The 21,076-nt window shown below is 37.2% G+C and overlaps 1 protein-coding gene across 2 annotated transcripts in view; it reads left to right on the plus strand.

The window, feature by feature from the left end:
• Window positions 1-21,076, plus strand: part of MLLT3 (MLLT3 super elongation complex subunit) — a 274,971-nt gene that overhangs the window by 155,240 nt on the left and 98,655 nt on the right. For both annotated transcript variants that reach the window (XM_040963302.1, XM_040963303.1), the window contains exons 3-4: window positions 1,697-1,779; window positions 10,624-10,767. In XM_040963302.1, coding sequence (XP_040819236.1) covers window positions 1,697-1,779; window positions 10,624-10,767 — 227 coding nt within the window. The remainder of the gene's footprint in view (window positions 1-1,696; window positions 1,780-10,623; window positions 10,768-21,076) is intronic.

Here is a 21,076-nt window from a genome sequence, read left to right on the forward strand (position 1 = left end):
AATGCTCAGTCCTCAGAATTGAGTCTTCTAATGCAAATTAAAGGCTGTCTACTTCTACTTGAAAAGGTTACATGGCAATTGGGTGTTCCGAGGCTCTATTTCCTGGGTTCTGTGAGTCTCGGAGAAGTTACATGTGCCAGGCTCGTTGCTGTATTGTTAATGCATGCCACAGTCTAAGCAGTTGAGGCAACCATAATAAAATACCACATGTGTTAATTTTTCATTGGTGTGCCAGCATAGTAAAGTTCTGGGAGGCTTCCATTTGGGATTGAAGATTGCCATATTTTCACCATGTCCTCACATGGTGGAAGGTGCAAGAGAGCTCATATTAGCCTCCACAACAGGGGTGCCAAGCTCATCGATGAGAGCTGTACCCTCATATCCTAATCACCACACAAAATATCAAGGGTGAGGACTTCAGCATAAGAACTTTCGGGGAACACAAACAGTATCTTCTGTAGTTTCCCTGTTAAAGTGAACAAAGCCTGGAAGGGGAAGACAAGGTTCAAAATGGTGTGGTCTCAGCCCTTGACTTTGTTTGTCTCCATAAGGTGAATGTTCTTTCTGTCCTTGAGGAGTGAAAATAAATTAACATTTGCAATTCCTGAATTGTATGATCAAAAAGGGCCTCAGCTGAGCGTCAAAGTAGTGATTTTAGAAGTTAATACTTGGGGAGGTTTAGAAAGGCATGTGAAGAAGTCCAGATTTGAATTAGCAGGTGATTCTAAGAATAGCTCCACAGTATGATGCAGGGGATGTTGAGAGGACTGGGCCTATGCTGAGTATTTGGGGGAACCAGTGCATTTGAATGGCACAGGGGTTTGGCAGTTGACAAAGTGAAGGTCAATGGGAAAGTAAGCTGTAACTACTGAAAAAGAGGTCCTATGCATGCAGGATATATGGCCTTGATATTTATTTTACTTTGGGATTTTGCCAAATACAGCCTTAATCAAAATAATTTCCTTTGGCATATGAATGATTGTGGCAGAATCAGAGTTTTAGTAGCTGAAATCCTGTGTAGCATCTTAGGGCTGCCTAAGAAGTTGCCTAGCAGTCTTATTTCCTTCTAAATTCCTACGAAAAACAAAAGGCTTTTAAAAAGTATTCTTTGTACATGATTACATTTTAAATGTTTGGATGTAGACCAGTATTTCAATCAGCATTCTCTTTTGGGAAGGAAGAGTGGTAATGAAGCTTAATGGGCATCAGTCACATAAAGAGACTCTGGGTTTGGGATTTTCTGAGAAAGGCCAGTGACACAGAGGTCAGGATGTATCAAACAAGGGAAGTGGTTAGATGGGAGAGTTATTTGCATGAAATACTAAACTTAGCACATTTGTTAGGAAACCTAGAGGTTTTTGTTGTTGTTTTTTTTCATCTTTAGAAGCTAAGTTCAGTTTTTCTAAAGATGTACAATGGGTGATAACCACTGAAGTTTACTCATTAATGATCATAGTTGACTGGAATAAGCTCTCCACCAAGATTTGATAAGTAACTTTCATAATCACTTAACATTCGAAAAGCTGATCTAGATTGTGGAGAAGAAATAAAAGGTAAATGAGATGCTAACCTTGGGGGGTTAGTAAAGGGCTATGAAAATTTGGGGCGACCTGGGTGGTAAAATGGTTTTTGTAGAGAAGAATATGTTTATGCTTATTATTCTCATCTTACCTGTTTTCTTTTTTTAATGTTGCAGTGTGCAAAGATCCTCCTTACAAAGTAGAAGAATCTGGGTATGCTGGTTTCATTTTGCCAATTGAGGTCTATTTTAAAAACAAGGTATGTAATTATCACCCACTAATATTTCAGTAATGGATCCATTAACCAAACAATGTTTAAGAGCATTTGACTCATAAACACTTCTATCACGAGGTGATTTTAAAAGCTAAATTTTTCTTCTAAGAATTCTTATAATTGTTACTCATAATAATGGTGGAATTGGCCAGAAAAAAGATGACCTCAATGAAATTGAGTTAAATTCTTTAAATATTTAGTAGCTATTCTTTTCAAGAGAAAAGTGGTTACCATTTTGAAAAAAGATTAGGAAATGTTTATAAGAAAAATATACAAAGTTTCTTAGTGAAATTTCTCTTTTCTCATTTTGTGTTTCTAATATATCTCAGACTTTAAAAAACAACCTTTATCTTTAACTGATATACACATGACACATGCACAGTTATTTTCAACTCGAGATATTATAGACTCAAACCTGTTTTCAACAGTAAATGTGTGAAGAACACAAACTTGAGAAATTGTTCAGTATCTGTGGAGCTACCTTATTTGTAGTACCTTAAAGAAAGGAAGAGAGAGAGAGAGAGAGAGATTGAGAGAGATTGATTTACTCCTAAGTGTTTCAAGAGCTAAGGCTGGGCCAAGCTGAAGCCAGTACCCAGGAACTCCATTCTGGCTTCCCATATGGGCAGCAGGTGCTCGTGTATGTGGACTGTGGTAAGCTGCTGTCCTTGGCACATGAGCAGGAAACTAGACCTGAAGCAGAGCAGCTATGACTTGAACCAGGAAGCAGTGACTTCACCTGCTTCTTCAAATGCTGCCTGCTGCCCCCACCCCTGGCTTTTTCAACTTAAAAAAAAAAAAGGTGTGGATGTCAATTTAGCAAAGATCTCATTAATGTTAAGAGATTATCTACTTTATTTTGATCTATAGTAAAAACCATTCTGTAAAGTAGCAATGCGTGGATGACTGGCTGCATTTATTTTTCATGGTTTTTGTTTGTGAGCCGATGTGCTTGTTCATTGCATTCTAGCTGTTTCAACTTCTCACAGACCTGCTGCCCACATGGATTGGCTTTTCTTAGATTTTGACAGGAAATCATTTCTACATTAAATATTTTAGTGCTTACTCTGTCCTTAACTTTCAAGAAGTTGATACTGTTATTCCAGCTTTACAGGAAAGGAAAGTGAGTCATGTAAAAGTTGAGTAGATTATCTAAGATGTGAAACAGAAAATAGTAATTCCAGTAATTCTTGATCTGGATCTTTAGTCATTGGTTATCCTCTTCTGAGCCTTAGAAGCAGTAACTTTGCTGGAATAATGACTGTCTTTCTCTTATTGGCAATACTACTGAGAATCCTTCACATATTTTGATCACGTCAAAATTCATGGGGCTGCATTTATATCTACTCATGATCTATGCCTTTATATTGATACATTGATTTGTTTTTGCTGTAAGCTGAATTTCATGTGAGTATATTGGTTTTGCATTTTTTGTTACATTAAAAAAATTGAGACATAATTCATATACATTTTCTGGACTATCAATTTATTCATAATAAAAAATTACTTTTTAAAAAAGATTTATTTTTATTATTTTTTATTGGAAAGGCGGATATACAGAGAGGAGAGACAGAGAGGAAGATCTTTCAAGCACCATTTATTAGGGCAATAATTACTTTTACTGGTTCAGAGAACCATTGGATTTCTGACAATATCATAATAGTTATGGAGTCCCAAAGCATTAATACCAATAAGATTATAAAAGGGCTATCCATATGGTGCATGCTTTGTTGCAGGCATTTCTTTTAAGAATTTCACTACACTTGACTACTTATTTTTTGCATCTTTTAGTATTATTATTTTCCATAATACAGTTTTGTAGGAACTTCCTCCTCCATTTCCCCTTCCTCCTTCGCTATTTTTTCCCTCAACCATTTTACATCGTATTACAATAATATAGTTCATAAGTCATAAGAAATTTAAAAATCCACAAAAAATGAATAAAATTTAAATCACTAGAGTCCTATACCAATATCTATCTGTAAGTATAGCTTCTCATTTTTGATTGTTGAACACAAACATACTTTATCATGGTATTTCAGTTGTGGTATCTGACATAATCTGTACTCTGAATTGGAAGTAGTGTATTAGGACATTCTGTTTCATATTTTAAGAATAATTTAATGCATAATTCTGGTTTTTGTTTTGTTTTGTAAAACATTTAGTTTTTTTAAGATTTTTATTTTTATTGGAAAGTCAGATATACAGAGAGGAGGAGAGACAGAGAGGAAGATCTTCCATTCAGTGATTTACTTCCCAAGTGGCCGCAAAGCTCAGAGCTGTGCCAATCCGAAACCAGGAGTCCGGAGCTGCTTCGGGGTCTCCCAAACATGTGCAGGGTCCAAAGGCTTTGTGCTGTACTCAACTGCTTTCCCAGGCCACATACAGGGAGCTAGATAGAAAGCAGGGTGGCTGGTATTAAAACAGGCGCTATATGGGAACCCAGCATGTGCAAGGTGAGGACTGTAGCTGTTTGGCTACTGTGCTGGGCCCCAAAACACTTAATTTCTAATCTTTTCCTTGCCTTTTAATCTTCTGCTTGATGGGTAAATGTATTTTTAAAAGTAAACTTAGCTGCTTAAAAAATTGATTTATATATCATGAAATTCAAATCACCTTTTGAAAGTCTGTAACACAGAGCAAAGTTTTAGTGCAATTTTTATGTGCAATTATCACTAATTTCATGTTTTTATCCTTTTGCACATTAAGGAATGATGTATCTATTAGTATTCACTGCTCATTGAATCTCCCACGGCCTGAGATCCATTAATGCACTTCCTTTGTTTATAGATTCTAATATTCTACACATTTCATTTAAGTAGAATAATATAATCTATAATCCTTTATTTTTAATATTGTTCACTTAGTATGACATTTTCAAGATGCAAATTATAGAATATGTTGATATTTTTCTAGCTGAATAAATATCAATTGTAGTTATGCTGCAGTCTATGAATTTTAAGCCAATAGGCACTTGACTTGGTTCAGTTTTTGATTAGTATGAATAATGCTGCTAGATATTAACTCTTTTTTGTAGATGAATACTTTCAAATGTCCCAGGATTATATCTAGCTGGAATTGTTTGCTCATACTGCAATTTAATGACTGAAGTTTTGAGAAGCTATTAAATGATTTTCCAAAATAACTGTACTATTTTCTTTTCCCATTGGCCAAGTTTGATTCTTTCAATTTCTCTTAAAGCTGCTACTTTCCTTTTAAAATACAGTGCCTTTAAACAGAAATATACCTGCTTAAAAATAAATCCATGGATTAGGATTAAAGAGCAATAATGGAGAGAGTTGCTCTTGTGACTCTTAAGACGTCATTCACTTGTGAGGAATTTTAGTTTCTTAAAATATGAGCGAAGAATGATGTAAGTGGGGTTAGACGTTCAACATAGCGGTTAAGTTGCTTGTATCCTGTGTCCACCTCTGGCTCAGTGTCCACCTCTGGCTCCTCTAACTCTAGCTTGCTGCTAGGGGGACCCTGGGAGGCAGTGATGATGGCTGAAGTTCCTACTACCAGTGTGGGAGCTCTGGATTGAGATCTTGGCTCCAAACATTAGGGTCCAATTTCACCTACTGTAGGCATTTTTGGGGAGTGAACCAACAAGTTAGAGTGCTCTCTACCTGTGACTCTGTATGTGTGTATGCACTTGTATATAACTTTTGTATATATGTATTTTTTTCTCCATGCCTCACTGCTTATAATGTGAATAAAAAATAAGAAATAGAAAAAGGCAAATGAGATGGAAAGCAGTTCTTCCTTTGTGACCATTACAAAGTAGATACTTAGACTGAACACTGTTAAGTGTTTCTATTTAATATCCCAATTAGCATTTTTTTAAGTTTTAGGTTTCATTTAAGTTTCATGGTTAATAATATTTGCTGTTTTTACAGGTGTACCATAAGATGTATATGTTTCACTGTTGGTAATATGAAAAATATTCCTAATTAGCTCTATATGAATATGTAGGTCGGTAATGGTGACTTTCATACTGTGTAGGTTGATATGACAACATGAATAAATCTCAAAAAATGGCGAGTTAAAAGTTGCATAAGCATATGAGAACACTTCAAAAAGTCATGGAAATGCTTATTATGAAAGAACTATGCATAAATTTCATGTTTATGCCAAAATGAGCTTATCCTTTTACTCTACTTTCATGAAGTATTTGAAGACCTCTCATATTAGCTATGATATCATAGGTACATGTTTTTATAAATGACTGAATAAGGACATGTTTTTGGGAAGAACATATGTAGTGTAAGAGCATATACCGGAATCACAACAATGGAAATTGTGGCGTTGGTGAAAATCCTTATATTCACATGCATGGATTTCAATTTTCCATGCCAAAATAAACTTACCTTTGATTATGTTGCTTGAATTTTTTTCTTTAAAAAAATGGAAAGTGGATTTGTTGGAAGTGTTAACATTGGTTTAATCTCAATGCAGGAGAAGAATTTTTCTCCAACTGAATTTCTGAGCTTGATGTATCTTCTTGCTTTTTTTTTTTTTAGTTTTACTTTTTTTATAATAACAGTTATCACAATTTGTCATCATAGCACATTTTTAAAATATGTAATACTTTATTGGTGAATATAAGGTACAATGCAGATCTCTAGAGTTCATTCATGTTATTAAATTGAAGTTTAATGTCTGTTGATTAGTAACTGCCCTGAGCCCCAAGTAACCAATAATCTTGTCTTTGATGTTTATGAGTTTGATTGTTTTCGATACCTCATGTGAATGGAATTGTGCATTCTTATCTTTGTGTGTCTTGTTTTTGCCAAACATCATGACCTCATTGTGCAGGTACATAGATGCTTTTTCTCTTCTTACGGAAATAACCCTTGGTAAAAATTTAATAGCTTTAGGCTATTGTTCATCTTTATTGTTCTTACCACTTTGCAGATCCCTTTAATACTCAGCTCTCTTCAAGAGTAACTATCAATTCTTTACTGGTTTATGAAAGAGTGTTTGCCCAAAGTTTCCTGGAGAATAAGAAAAAGTAGCCAGAAGGATTCCAGCTGATATTGGCAGGTCCAGGGCTGTATTTTAGGGGTGTCACCTAAACTTGGTCTCATCCCCATCCTCACAATTTCTCTACTTCTCGGATGAAATTCTTTTTGGTTTGGCTCCTTTAATTAAGCTGGCAGTCAGAAGGGCCTGTGAATACCAGTGGTTTCCTTGAGTTTCATGAATGTTTATTCTGTCTTATTTTGTATTTGTGCCAAACAGATCAAGCCTATGTGTGAGAGCCATGTGTGTTTCCGAAGATCAATACCAATAGGCACACTGAAACGTAATTGATTGTGGCACTTCAGTTTGAAATGGTCCCATTGCTCTCTCTTTCAGTCTGTTTTCAGAATAAGTACATGAATAAGTGTCAAGGTTTGAGGCTTCCCAGAGTGAGAGAGCTAATTTGATGTTGCCAAAAGCAGATTTGCAACCCTAGGAGATGTATTAGTTTTAGATATAGAACAAAATACTTTATTGTTTGTTCCCCGAAGAATCCTCTTTTTTGAGAGGTATACATTGACATAATGTTGATTTTTTTCCCCTTTTAAGAGAATGTACTCTGTTGATCAGAATGTAAACTTGTCAGTACATTTTCTTTAGTAAAAGTAAAACCTGCTATGAAAGAAAATTGTCCTCTGGATTCATAGAGATTCACATTTTGCCATTCTTAGAGTTACTTTTATTGAAAGAAGGAATTAAATTTTTTATTTTAAACTATTGCCATCAATAAAATGATGGTGCCATTAGTGCATTCTTTTAATACTGATGATTAATTGTATTCAAGAGTGTTTTCTTTAAAAAGTATCAGTACTATGTGTTCTCCTTAGTAAAAGTGAATGGAATAAAACTTGGGAGTTTTATTTTATCAACTCTGTTTAATGATTATTAACCATTTGATATAGCATTTCCAGATCTACTTAATGCATTTGCATAGATAAAATTTATATTTAGATAGAATTTGGCAGGGACATGGTATATCATATGTTAACATTTTCTGTGACTCACCTTTAGTTCACTGAGCAATATAACTTTCCAATCAGCAATTCAACAGTAATTACAAACCATTCTTAATTTTTGCTTTGTAAACAATGCCACCTTGAGCATTTTATAAACTATATGTTGATACCCATATTTGAATATATTTTAATGAAAGAAATTCTTAAAATTACTAGATCACATATTATGTGCATTTAGTATGTGATGGATATCACTAAAATGTCTGTAAGAGAAGACCTTACTAATTTGCATTCCCAATGACATGGGAGAATACTATCCTCCTTTTTAATTCTAGAGTTGTATTGACTGTTTTGTAATTTAGAGGAGAGAGAGGTAAGTAAAAGGTAATCATAATTCACTGTGATAATTACATTAATAAAGAAATAGTATGAGAGGGGCTGTTTCGTTTAGCTTGGGTTGGAGAGTCAGCAAGACTCCCAAGGAGTTGATGCTTTAGCTAAGTCTTGAATAGTGAGTTTTCACTAACCAGTTTATACAGAGAAGGATAATGCTGGGAGAAAGATATTTTAGGCCTGGGGACAGGTCAAAGACAGGAACCAGAAATTTCCATCTGTATCTACCACAGAGGTTGGTAAGAACCTAAGCATATTTTTTCATCTGCTGTGTCCTAGGGTGCATTGGCAGGAAGCTGGGTCAGAAGTGGCATATCTGGGACCAGCGCTGGCATTCCAATATCGGATGTGGATGTCTCAAATGGCAGCTTATTCTATTACACTACAATGTTCCCTCACCTATAGAATCTTCCAGACTTATCAGATTATTGCAATGATGTGGTATTATAGAAAATGATGAGTCTTTAAAACTTTTGTGTTAATGGAAAGACATAGCTTTTGTATCTGTAAAAATATCCTCTTGACTTTATGAGAAGTAGAATGAAGTGTGTTCACAAATGGCAAGACAAGGTAAGGACTGGTCAAGTTCTGAGCAGCAATACACTTGGAAGAATTCCTATGGAGAAATTTAACAAGTCACACTGGGAAAAATTCGTGTGGGGAAAGGAAAAGTTGGGCTTGATTTTTTTGCTTGTTAAACTTGGAAAGCAGTTAGGATTTTTGTTTGCCAACTAGTATAGAGGAAAAGACAGATGAAGATAACTGGTTTATAATAATGTGTGCGAATTTTGTGTTGCTGGGGGTCAACATATGGAGAACATGCATATGACAATCAAGTGAGAGTTGGATTGGGGATACGGAGAGGGGAATCACTTTCTTCTTGGTAGAAGTGGCCTCCTGTGACTGAATGCCATCTCCCTGGGAATCTGCAGAAAGAAAGAGGACAATAAAGGGTCAGTGAAGAAAGAGAAGCCTGGGAAGAGGGCTCAGAAGAAAGGTCCAGTAAAATATGAGGAAAACAAGAAGTGAATGGCATCCATATGGAAATAGGGGGAATTGGAAAGGGATTTGGTTTCATGCCAGGATGTAGCAGAAGTGAAGGAAATGAGGGAAGACTTCCTTATGACTTAGGGAAGTTTGTGTAAGGAGGTGGAAGAAAGGGATTTGTGTTAGGTAAGCCTCATTCTGATAATTTCAGGTGCTAAGACATTTGAATAAAAATAATTGTATTCTGACCTCTTGGTTTCATCCAACAGGGCTAGTGCTTGTCTAAACCACAGGAGAGCTGTAAGAATTAAATGAAATGAATATTAAAGTACATATTAGTTTCTGTTACGATCCTTTGGATTATTAAAAAGTAGTTTGAAGAAAGAGGTAAATGTTCACTCAACTAAAGTGATAGCTTGAGAGATGAACCTTGGAATTATGGAATTCTAAGCATTGTGTTCTTTTAAGAAAGATGTTGTTTTGTAGTCTTTCTTCAGTAAAAGGCTATCCTTAATTCATCTCATGAATCTTAATCTTATTTCTATATTCAGGCATTAAACCAGTTGTTGAGAATGCAATGGTGATTCAAACATCACTCCTAGTGCCAATAGTCTTATGATCTAGTGGAGCAAATGTAGATATTAAGACACTTATTGTAAGATAATGCAAGGATAGGAGGGAGATATATGCAGAGCAGAGGAAAGATGGTGAAGAGTTGGAAGTAGAATTCAGGCAAAGCCTCCCCAAAGTTAAATCCAATTGGAAAATGAGGAGAATTCATTCTGAGAGTACAAGGTGGAAAAGTGGAAGTGTAGGCAATAAATATAAAGCAAAAACAAAGTTCAGAGTTAGCTAAGAACACAGTGGAGAGGCACAAACAGCAACATATTACAGAACATCAGATAGGGGAGAGCCTGGAGGGATAAGAAACCAGGAGCCAGAGGGATAAGAAACCACGAGGCTTTCTGCTAGCGTTTAAGTGAGGATAGATGTTTGTCCTCATGGTCATTAGAGACTGTTGAAAATTTAACGGGAAGTGTAGATTGTCTAGATTTTATTTCTTAGACATAATTCTGAGACCTGAATGGAAGAGGCTGGCTCAAGAAGTATTCCTGAGGACATTGACAGCTTTTGTTGATACATGCAGAGAGTCATGTGGGAAGAGGAGGACATTTGTAGGCTTCAAGTTGGGTGGCTGTGTTTGGTTGTTTCATCCCACGTGCAAGATTGTGGGAAGAGGATGAGTTTATACTGTTTGGTTTTTCCCTAACACAAGGAAAGTCAAGTATGTTAGATATTTTTGTTTTGTTTTGTAAATAATTCCATGATGATTTCTTGCAGTATTGCTTTGACACCATAGCTGTTTCATGTCTAAGTTGTTTCTTTTCTTTATGAGGAGTAAAATTTGCTCTTAATTTTTCATTTTATGGCTAAGTCTTTTCTATTTTCATTTTTTTTAATTTTCCAGGAAGAACCTAAGAAAGTTCGCTTTGATTATGACTTATTCTTGCATCTTGAAGGCCATCCACCCGTGAATCACCTCCGCTGTGAAAAGCTAACTTTCAACAACCCCACAGAGGATTTTAGAAGAAAGTTGCTGAAGGCAGGAGGGGTAGGTGACATTCTTTTGCAAGAAGCTTTATTATAAAGAAAACTAGTTGCTACTGTGCTAAGAAATATTAATGTTTTGGGAGGAGCAGAGGACATAAAGTACCTTAATATGGATTCATGGTTCAATATGGATAGGTAGGCAAACAATAATATTTCATGAAGGCATGAATCAGTACACTTTATTGGTTAGAATGGACTTAAGAAAAGCTTATTTTGACAGAAGTCAAAGCAAACAAGCAATAAGCAATAATCCTCAGTTAAGAAAAGCCCAGTGTTATGGACTTTTTCCCTTTTAAAGTGGTAAGGTATAAAATTAGCAAAATGAACTTTTTTATTTTTCAGTTTTTCAGTTTTTAACAGATTCAGTAAGGATATAGAGAATACCTTTATTATTTTACAATGCTAAGGATATAATGAATTTCTCACCATCCCTCCCTCCCCCTCTCTCTTCTCATTTATTCATCTATGAGATAATATTTTGTATTTACATCATAGTTAAGGGCTTAATGCTTCACAAAATAAAAATTTTAACAAGTAGCACATTTTAATGAAGAGAAATACATCATCTCCATGAGGTGGGCATCCCAGGGTAGTAGAACAAGTATTCAGCTGCATGCAGACTGGTGTTGTTATGAATATTGGTATGAATTCCTAATTTCTCTTCTCCCTTCCCTGACTGGGACATTGTTGGGTGAGTCATCCAGTGTAGAGAGTCCATTTCCTATCTGCAGAGAACAGAGGAGAAAGGAGGCAACAGCTCATGCCTCTCTGATCATTTAGCCATGAGCTGGAACAGTGTGTAGAAGAAGGCCATGTCCTCTGAAATTCAAACATGCTAGTCACCTTGTACCATCCTTTTTACCATTTATTTGGGTCTTGACTGAACCTTTCCATTTCCTTTGTTAGTCTCATTTAAATCCAGCATTAGAAGGGAACACTCCCAGACAGAGCCTCCTGGTCTGGCTCTTTTCTATAAGGGGTACATTTTAATGACTTCTAATGTCAGGGCTGAGGACCAACTGCAAGCTAGGGAAAATGGCTCCCATGTTAGGAAACAGAGGGTAAAAGGACTTTTGTGTGTCCATAGGGGTGCTATTTTGATGGTAGTTCTTTTTGCTTTGCCTCCAGTGGGCTATTAGTGGTGGATTAAGTAAGGCTTTTTGAGCTGAGTCCAGTGTCCAGTTTTTGTAGAATTCATGACTTTCTATTAGTTCTTTCAAGGCCCATATGGGACTTCTGTCCCACAGCAGAATAGATATAGCTGCAAAGTTGTATTATAATTTAAAGTACCATTTTCTGGCCAGGTTTGTTGGTCACCTAATTTACATAGTGGCCAGGGGGAGTTAAAAAGGGAAATGAGTTGTTTCTTCTTTGAAGTCCAGGGGTCAAACTGTCAGTTCTGCATTTCAAAGAGGATAGAAGAGAAATTGTGGCAGATGTCTCAATCCAAAGCAAAAGCAGGCATCCCAGCTTCTACTTCCTGACGCATGAAGAACTTTTCCTGAGTTCTTCCTTGGACATCAGAAATTTCACACTGTATCCCGTGGGTTATGTGCGCACAGGTTTCCAGGCTTAACAATTATGAAAGAACCCATGAATTTCCTTGGGCTTCTGGACTTTAGCCATGTAGCCTGTGGCTATCTGCTGCGTAACTCAGCTCTCCAATATTTGTATTCACTGTACAACTTGTCTCTGATGGTTTCTAATCCCTTTTGAAACTATCTTTTTTTCTGGCTGGACCTCCTTTTTTGATCCATAATTTGACCTGGAAATGTCTGCCTATTTAATGTGTAGTCTGTCTTAGCTGTTGTCAGTTCCCCTTTAAAGTTCTGGCCTGCTCGCTGAGATTGCCAGCTTGAGCAGGGCAAAAGCATTCGTCTACCCTTTTCTCCTTTTTCTGCAGCCAGCTGGGACTGGAAAAAAACGTTTGTATGCCTCTTGCATGTCTGCCTGGCATCTCCCTGGCACTGATCAGGTGCTCTGCCCAGGGGTAGAGCTTCTCCCTGGGTGTATCTCTCCACCTGCTAAATAGATGATCTCTCTCTCTCTATTCCTTCCTCTCTCTCCAATTTACACACACACACACACAAACACACACCCCCCCACACACACCCCTGGGAGGGGGAGGCTTTAACCTTGGGTGCTGGAATGGACGAGTAAGCTCCCTGTCTGAGCCAACCCAGTCACAATCAGACACTGCCAACGAGGGAGAGAGCATATATCTCTGTTACCCTCACCATCATGCAAGGACAAGCTGTCTAAGGCCACAGGAATAGGTCTGTTTGGGAACCATGTCTCATTAGCAGAGATCGATCCTGGTGTGTACCGGAGACCTTTATATAGGCACAACATTTGGTGTCATTTTATAACCTGGCAATGTATTTTATACAGTCTAAATTATATAAGTATTCTCTCTCTGAGTTGAGAGTCTTGGCCTCAAAGTCAAAAGACTGTTTAGAACTTTAAGGACTTCAGAGGTTCAAATCATTGGATTTAATAATCCATTCTTTAATAATCCATTTAACCATAGCATTTTCCATGTATATGATATATTTATTTCTTTGTACATTTTGACCAAATCAACCACTCTTATAAAATGAGAAATTTTGAAGATCAAAACATAATTATGAACATCAGACTGGATACCATACACATATACATTGATACAAGCATTAGTGGCAGGTTCAGATGTACAGGTAGAGATGTTGCGTCAAACGTTTGCTCTTTTTCCTGAAGATGTGCTTTCTAGCCAAAATTTGCAACAGAAGCAAATCTTTTCCCAATTAAAAATGTTTATACTTTTCAGAAGTAAGCCTCGTGTTAGGCTCACTAGGAGTTCCTAACATCTAGTTTCACATGTAATCTTCTCATTTGTAAAAGTTAAAAAATCAATTTTGGAAGAAACTTAAGGAATTTCCACAAATGTAATAGTGCTGGTGCTCTGCCAGCTCTAACACTAGGACAGGATTCTGTTTCCTGAGTCAGGACTACTCTGCTTTCTCTTAAGCTTCCACGCTGGATGCTCCAGCCTGACTCCAGGTGAGAGATTCTCTTGTCTAATGTGTGCTTCAAGGCAGTTTAGACTCAGTTTCACTGGGGCCAGTGTTCAAGTCTCACACTGATGAGACCTGGGCAGCGCCTCCTCCAGCCAGTGAAACCCTCTGTACTGGCTGCTGCAGTATATGTTAGGCTGAGAAGTTCTTGCCTTCTTTCCAAACAATTCTCATATTTTGTAAACAAAGGCCTGAAGACAAGCCATTGCTGGTGTTCTGTGCATCAGCCACTGATGCTTCCTCCCTTGGGTGTTTTCCTACCTTCCCCAGGAAAAGGATCTTGGGAAGAATTGGTCAATGTAGAACCTGGTAGAGCCGTGGGGAGGAAAATTAACCAACTCCACCCTTCTCAAGTCTTCATGGAATATCTTGCATGCACCAGGTTCCCACATGAGCACTAGTTTGTGCCCCAACTACTCCACTTCCTTTTCAGCTCCCTGCTTGTGGCCTAGGAAAGCAGTAGAAGAAGGCCCAAAGTCTTGGGACCCTATGCCCATATGGGAGACGTGGAGGATGCTCCTGCCTCCTAGCTTCAGATTAACTTAGCTCTTGCCATTGTAGCCACTTGGGAATGAACCAGCAAGTGGAAGATCTTTATCTGTTTAGATAAGGCTGCAAATTTTCCCTTTCTCTGTGGCTTCTCTGTCCACATTCCATTAATGCTAGCCTTTACCTCTTCTGGAACTCCTGAAAGTACCCAAACTGTTTTTAGATTGTGTCCATGGGAAGTCAGACGGCAAGCAGGTACTGGTGAGACCAAGAGTTGGAGTACAAGAACAATGGAGGCATGTGACCAAGAGAGAGCGAGCTAACCTTAGCATTTTGAACAAAATTATGGGCCAGGTCTATTCAGAGTTAAGATGACCATTCAAACATTAAAAACAGGCAGATAACATTAATTCCTATAAAGCTCAATTATTATAAGTAATCCAGGCTCAATAAAAGATGACAGAAAATAGTAGAAATCTTCCTCCAAGAATGTAAACATTTTCTTTACCAAGATCAGTCACAAAAATGAAACAGCTTTATGAAAAAGGTTTAGCTTGTGGCATCAGTATGTGAACCCAATACTTAGAGCAGTTAAATGTGCCATGGAACAGAGAGATAAAGAATCAAGTACTGTTGCTATCTGGAATTTTCAAATATAAGGACCTAATTTGTATTTAATTTTAAAAATACATCTTTTTGTTTTATTTGGAAGGAAGAGATGCAGAGGGAGGAGGAGATACACACAGAGAAATATCTTCCATCCTTTGATTCACTTCCCAGTGTCTACAACAGCCAGGACTGGGCCAGGCTGACTCCAGGAACCCGGAGCTTCCTCCAGGTCTTCCACCTGGGTCCAGAGGTCCAAGCATTTGGGCCATCTTCTATTCCTTTCCCAGATTCATTAGCGGGAGCAGAATTGGAAGTGGAGTAGTGAGGTCTTGAACCAGTACCCAGATGGAATGTCTGCATCAAAGGCAAAAGCTTAATCTGGTACAGCAGCACAACACCAGCCTCAGGAGCTAACTTTAAAATGATTCCTAATGTTATACATCCTAATCTCACATGCCATTCAAATTTGAGAAATCTACAAAATATTTATCCCTTTACTTTTTCAATCAAATTTTTTTTTCTTTTTCAGCATTAATCATTAAGAACACATTTTCATGTTTGTAGCTTCCTCCACAACTTCCTTTTCTACCTACTGACTCCTGCAGGTCACATCCTAAAGTGATCCTCAACACTCATAAATTAACAGAAAAACATGTTTTGAAAGAACATATAGGATGTTAACCAATAATTACTCTAGAGCAGTTTTTTAATTTTGGTGTCATTAAATAGGAAATTGGCATTTTTTTATACAATTATACTTTACTAATGTGTTGCAAACCCTAGAAATCTCAGGTAAAGCTTTAAAGAAGACCAAACTTTTAAGTGTAGAATCAACAAAATTTAAGTTCGGGTGTGATTTCATAAATTTAATTACAAGTATTCTCAGAGAATCACAATTGTGGATGACAAAATATTTAAATTAGATGCTTATAACAACAGCAACTCAAGCAGTTTAAAGCAAATTAGAAATGCAGCAGGATTTCACAGACTGTTTTGTCCTTTCAGGCCTCAGGATCTGTAATGAGAGAAGCAATGGTGATGGGAGAGTTCCTTGCACTAAAGGCGTATATTAATCTCAGGGATTTTCAGTAGCTGGACAGAGAAACTTAGATCATTTAGAGAGTGAGAAAATGAGAACCCGTTGGGCTAAAAGAACCATGAGGCTCTGTGACTACTTTAAAAACCAACACAACACAACACAAAACAAAACTGAGGAGGGAGTTCGAAGATAGCAGTTTAAGAGAAATCATCTGAAGACGATTTCTCGTCATTGTTTTTTCAAAATGGTGGCCAAGGAGATATGCCGCCTGTGGTTTCCTTTCATAGGAAGGGCTGGTTTCAGCCCTGGGCCTTGGCTGCAGAACAGATACAACATTCCCTTATTTCTGACATTTGAGGTGAGAAAGAGGTGTAATGACCAGACACTGGGCAGGTCGGAGAGGACAAGGAGGGTAAAGTGGGACCTGGTGGAGGCTCTAAAGAGAGGAAGTTGGCCTCAGGCACTTGCTGAGGTACTCCCCTGGATGAGTGCAGCAAGGAGTCTGGCTGAAAGAAGAGCACAGGCTAGTTTAGAAGGACCTAGCCGAGTCTCTCTTCATGAGATACTTGGAAACAGACTTTGGTTGCCACTAGACAAGACAGGGGAAAGCAGAAAAGTAGGCTGGACGTGGAGCACACCCCAGGGTAGGCTTGCTCAGTATTCATCATGCTCTCCTGACTGGTTCTGCCAAAAATATTACCAGGGACAGCTACATGGGGGCACTTGTCTTCACACCACAAAGAATTCAGACATGAGACAAATCATATTGGTTATGAAGGTAGCAGAGCTTCATGAAGAGATGTACATCTGATAGGCCTGGTGGGTGTCTCACTAAAGATCTGAGCACCCAGTATGAAAACTGTGTTACATCAGTTTTTAGGAACTTTTGGGACAAAGTTAAATGTAAAATAGTTGTCCAGAGTTTCTTGGTCTTGATGAATAGAAAAGATGTATTCATTTGTTATTATGTGTTTAGATTACTTAAATGTATATATTTTTTGTTTAGATTGTGTGTAGGTAAAAGATGGATTATATTTTTCAAGATAATGTGAAAAATGAAGCTGTAAATTTTTGCCATTATGATGTGGTTTAAATGGAGGAATGCTTTAAACTTTTTTTTTTTATTATTTTTGATTGCTCTGTTTTACCCATTTTGGCGTTGGAAACAGCACAGTATTGGTGCCATCTATTTGTCTTTGTGGCTTTATCAACTGTTGTATTTTGAATCCTAATCATCCTGTTTTTTTTCCTTTTTTTTGAGAATGGTACTTTATGCCTCTGATTACCCCTCTCATGTACGTTGTTGTGCAGGCAATTGGAGTGTGTGAATTATGGAAGTTGAGAACATCAGACTTCTGATAAGGGTCGTAGGAAGAAGTAAATTTGATGCAAGAACTTTTTAAAACAAGCACTTAGTCTCAGAGTACTCTGAGGTTGCGTGGGAGCTAGAGCAGTGTGAGGTCAGTGATAATACAGCACGGTGCACCACTGCACCCTGATAATGCCTTCATTCTCCGCCTTGTCTTTTCCTACACTGAGTCGTTATCTTGGAATGATGCTCCCTGACTTCTAACTCTTCTTCTTTTTGTTTATCTAAGTGCTATTGGAAACACATGGATATTTTCCGAATAAACTTTAATCTTGTCTTGAAAGCACTAAAGTAATAACTGAAGTTTGAGATACTCCAAGCACATGTGATTTGATGTAATAGAATGTCTTTGAAGGCTTCTGTTTCAATAAACTTGTTAGTAAAATGAAAAAAGATTTTTAAAATCATTTGAAATTATAGACATGATATAGATTGTGTATGTTTCACCTGAAACATTAAGAAAAACTATAGAAATATAAAAAAATCAGTATACTAATTTATTGTGTTAGGTTTTGATCATGTTACCTGTTGTATAAACATTAACCACGATCTGTGTTATTTCAATCTGTCCTGGTGTTACTCAGTTATGAGTCATGTTGAGTTCATTAGAAATCCGTTCATAACAGTGTCCCTTCAGATACAGTAATCTTTGGGAGGAGGTTATAGAAGAAGGATTGGGTTTTAGATTGAGAGAGGGGATTGGTGTTGTGTTCCTTATTCCTAAAGATTACACTGTCACATACTATACATAGAAATGTTGTACCTTAAAGGAAAAGAGAGTATGCCCGTCTTTATTTGTAGTGCGTGTGATCATTGTGTATAGCGTGAGGCATGAATGGAGTAAACTTAATGCTTGGTTATGGTTCATTTTTAAATTTTAAGCCCAAAGTACATTTGGGCTATTCAAAGTTGAACTTGGCGTTTCAAAGAATCAGATTGTTTCTAGAGCTGGCAGCGTCTAAGAAATGCTTTGTGGCTCTTAGGAGAAAATGATTCCAAAGAACTTTTTGCCAGATGAATCTTGAAAAATTACGTATTTTTTTCTACTTCATAATCTATAAATGTAGAACTGTGTGACATTTTTTGGAGTCCAGTAACTTTCTCTTTTCTCACTGGATTTCCTGTTTTTATGTCGTAATTATTTTCTGATCAGTATCAAAGAAATCTTGATGTACTTGTCCCTTGGAAGAAATGCATCCTGTACTGTTCTGTTGAATAACTGCTTGAAAGTAAGGGTGTCTTTATTACACGGGGGAAAATTGTGAGCAGGAAAATTTAGAGGTGAGCTTTCTTTTTTGAGACTGTTGAAATCCAGAGTTGTTCCTTTTGTGGGAGCCTAAGGTAAATTAAAGTTCTCATTTGAGCTTGCTGGAGAAATTGAGGTTTTGGGGTAGGGTCTAGCCTGTTCGATCTTAAGATGGATAATGACAAAATGTAGGGATCAGAAAATGGAAAGAATACCTTGAGAACTTCTACTACTTTCTTTTTTTAATAAGATATTAAAAAAAGTTTTTTTCTTTGAAAGGCAGTGAATGAGCTAAATAGAGGGAAAGATCTTTCATTAACTGGTTCCTTTCACAGATGTTTGTAACAGCCAGGACTGGGTCAGGCCAATTTAAGGAACTCAATCCAGGTGTCACATGGGTAGCAATGATCTGACTACTTGGTCCATTAACTGCTTACTCCTACACTGTGAATCAGCAGAAAGCTAAAATTGGGAGCAGATTTGGGTACGCAGCTTGGATAATTTTATTATTTGTACTTATGATATTATAAGGGAGAGTTTTGTGACATTAGGCTATTCTTTGATTCATACAATGGGGGAAGACAATTACCAATAAACTTTCGAGGGCCAAGTATTATATCATCTATGTGTCTCTGAATTTTAGGCAAAAGAGACCACATCTTCTTTAGGAGGCACCTCTGTGTTCCATTGAGATATTTATATTGATTTCTCATTTTTTAAAAATGATCTAATAGTCCCTTTTGGTTCAGTGATTCTCAAATTGTGCTCATTGAGCTGTTAGGATTAAAGAATTTATCATTATTATAGGTGTTTTTTCTCTGTGCTCACCTCTAACTTTCCTTGTACCTGTAATTTCTGAGAAATAGTTTGGAAATGTGATATCCAATACTTTATGGATTTTTTGAATGGCAACAAACACACAAATATTAATAAGGTTTGTCACATCTTGTAGCTATATTCATCTTTCTACTCACTTGTCACTGTGGATTTATGTTTGGGGAAGTGTGATGCCATTGAATTAGTTCCAAAGCCAAACAGATTGGGGTAAAAATCTCTATCATCATCTATCTGAGTTACCCTGACAGAGTGGCTGCATTTTTAAAAACATCTCAGTTTATTAGCTGTAAAGTGGGCATGAAAATGTGTTTCATAGAGGAATGTATAACCATGGTGTGTGGCATGAAGTAGTTGTCTAGTACCTGGGCTTTTTCCCTTGTCTTACTGGTTTAGACCATTAACAGATGCTCAATTTATATCAAGCACTGAAAATCACAGCGAAAATAAACTGCTCTGTTTATTCACGGGAAAATGTGTGTGGCTCCATTGAATTGACCCCATCACTGTAATGAAGGGCCTATGTTATGTTTAAAGGTTAGCCTATGACATCTTTCTTTCTTCAAAGAATTATGCTCTGATTAGCTTTTATCTTGGTTGTATAAGTTGCCACTTTAATTCTGTTTAGAATACAGTTTAAAATTTTTTTTTAGTTTATCATGATACAGTTCCTTAGGATCAGGTATTTTCCTTCACTCTGGCATCCCACTTGCCCTGACTGTTTTCTCCTATAACAGTAGTATGGTCCTTCAACAACTGTCACTTGTCCGTCATTCTTGTGTGTAAGTGTGTCTTGACATTGTAGGTACAGACAGTGATAGAAAGTCCAGCATTCTGTTGTCAAGGTTCATTTAACAGTTTCATTGGGAGTCCACCTTTTATTCAGAAATAGAGATGCATACTGCAGTGAATCTTCAGTGTACTTGGCTGTGTTATACAGCTCCTCTAGATAAATATATGTATATACATGTTTGCCTATATAAGATGTAAGTTTTCATTTGAAAAACTATTAATGCCGTTGTTCTTACTCTAAATTTCTAGGAAATTAAACTATTCTCCAAGCTTTGCTGCCTTAGGAAATTTCACAGGTAGTATGTTCAGCAATGTAGTTACATCTTTGTGCTCCTATGAAGCACAAAAAGGGCAAGCATTTTAGTAAAATGGCGTTTACTTCATGGCTGCTCGCTTTTATGACCTGGAAGCCAACCGACTGCATCTTTTCTGTTGATCTCTATGGGATGGTTGTAGTGTATCTATCTTTCCTTTCTTTGCTTCCATTCCTTTCCTCGCTGGGCTCCCTGCCTCTTTTTTCCCTTTCCTCTCTTTCCCTTCTTTCTTTTCTCATTTCCTCAATTAAACAAAGTCTAAACATGTTGTTCAGTCTATTTGTGAATCACTGGTGAGCAGTTAATTTTTAGGACAGAAAATTAAAACTAACCGCAGCAGTTGTTAAAACCAGGGTTTCTTTAGGCAGAAGTCCAATTCTGTTCAGACACCACCTGTTTCAATAGTACTTTTCAGACGCCCATTTGGCAAGATTTGTTGGAAAAGACATGGGAAGCATGCTTTCAGGCTGTGTGAAGTGTGCAGCATAATGCATTCCTTTTTCTCAGAGTGACAGTTACATTTGTATGTGATCTGCTTTTGCAAAAAATAAATTGGGAGTTTTTC

This window comes from Ochotona curzoniae, unplaced genomic scaffold, assembly GCF_017591425.1.
Source record: "Ochotona curzoniae isolate NIBS_2020 unplaced genomic scaffold, NIBS_Ocur_1.0 scaffold_3208, whole genome shotgun sequence".
Lineage (NCBI taxonomy): Eukaryota > Metazoa > Chordata > Mammalia > Lagomorpha > Ochotonidae > Ochotona > Ochotona curzoniae.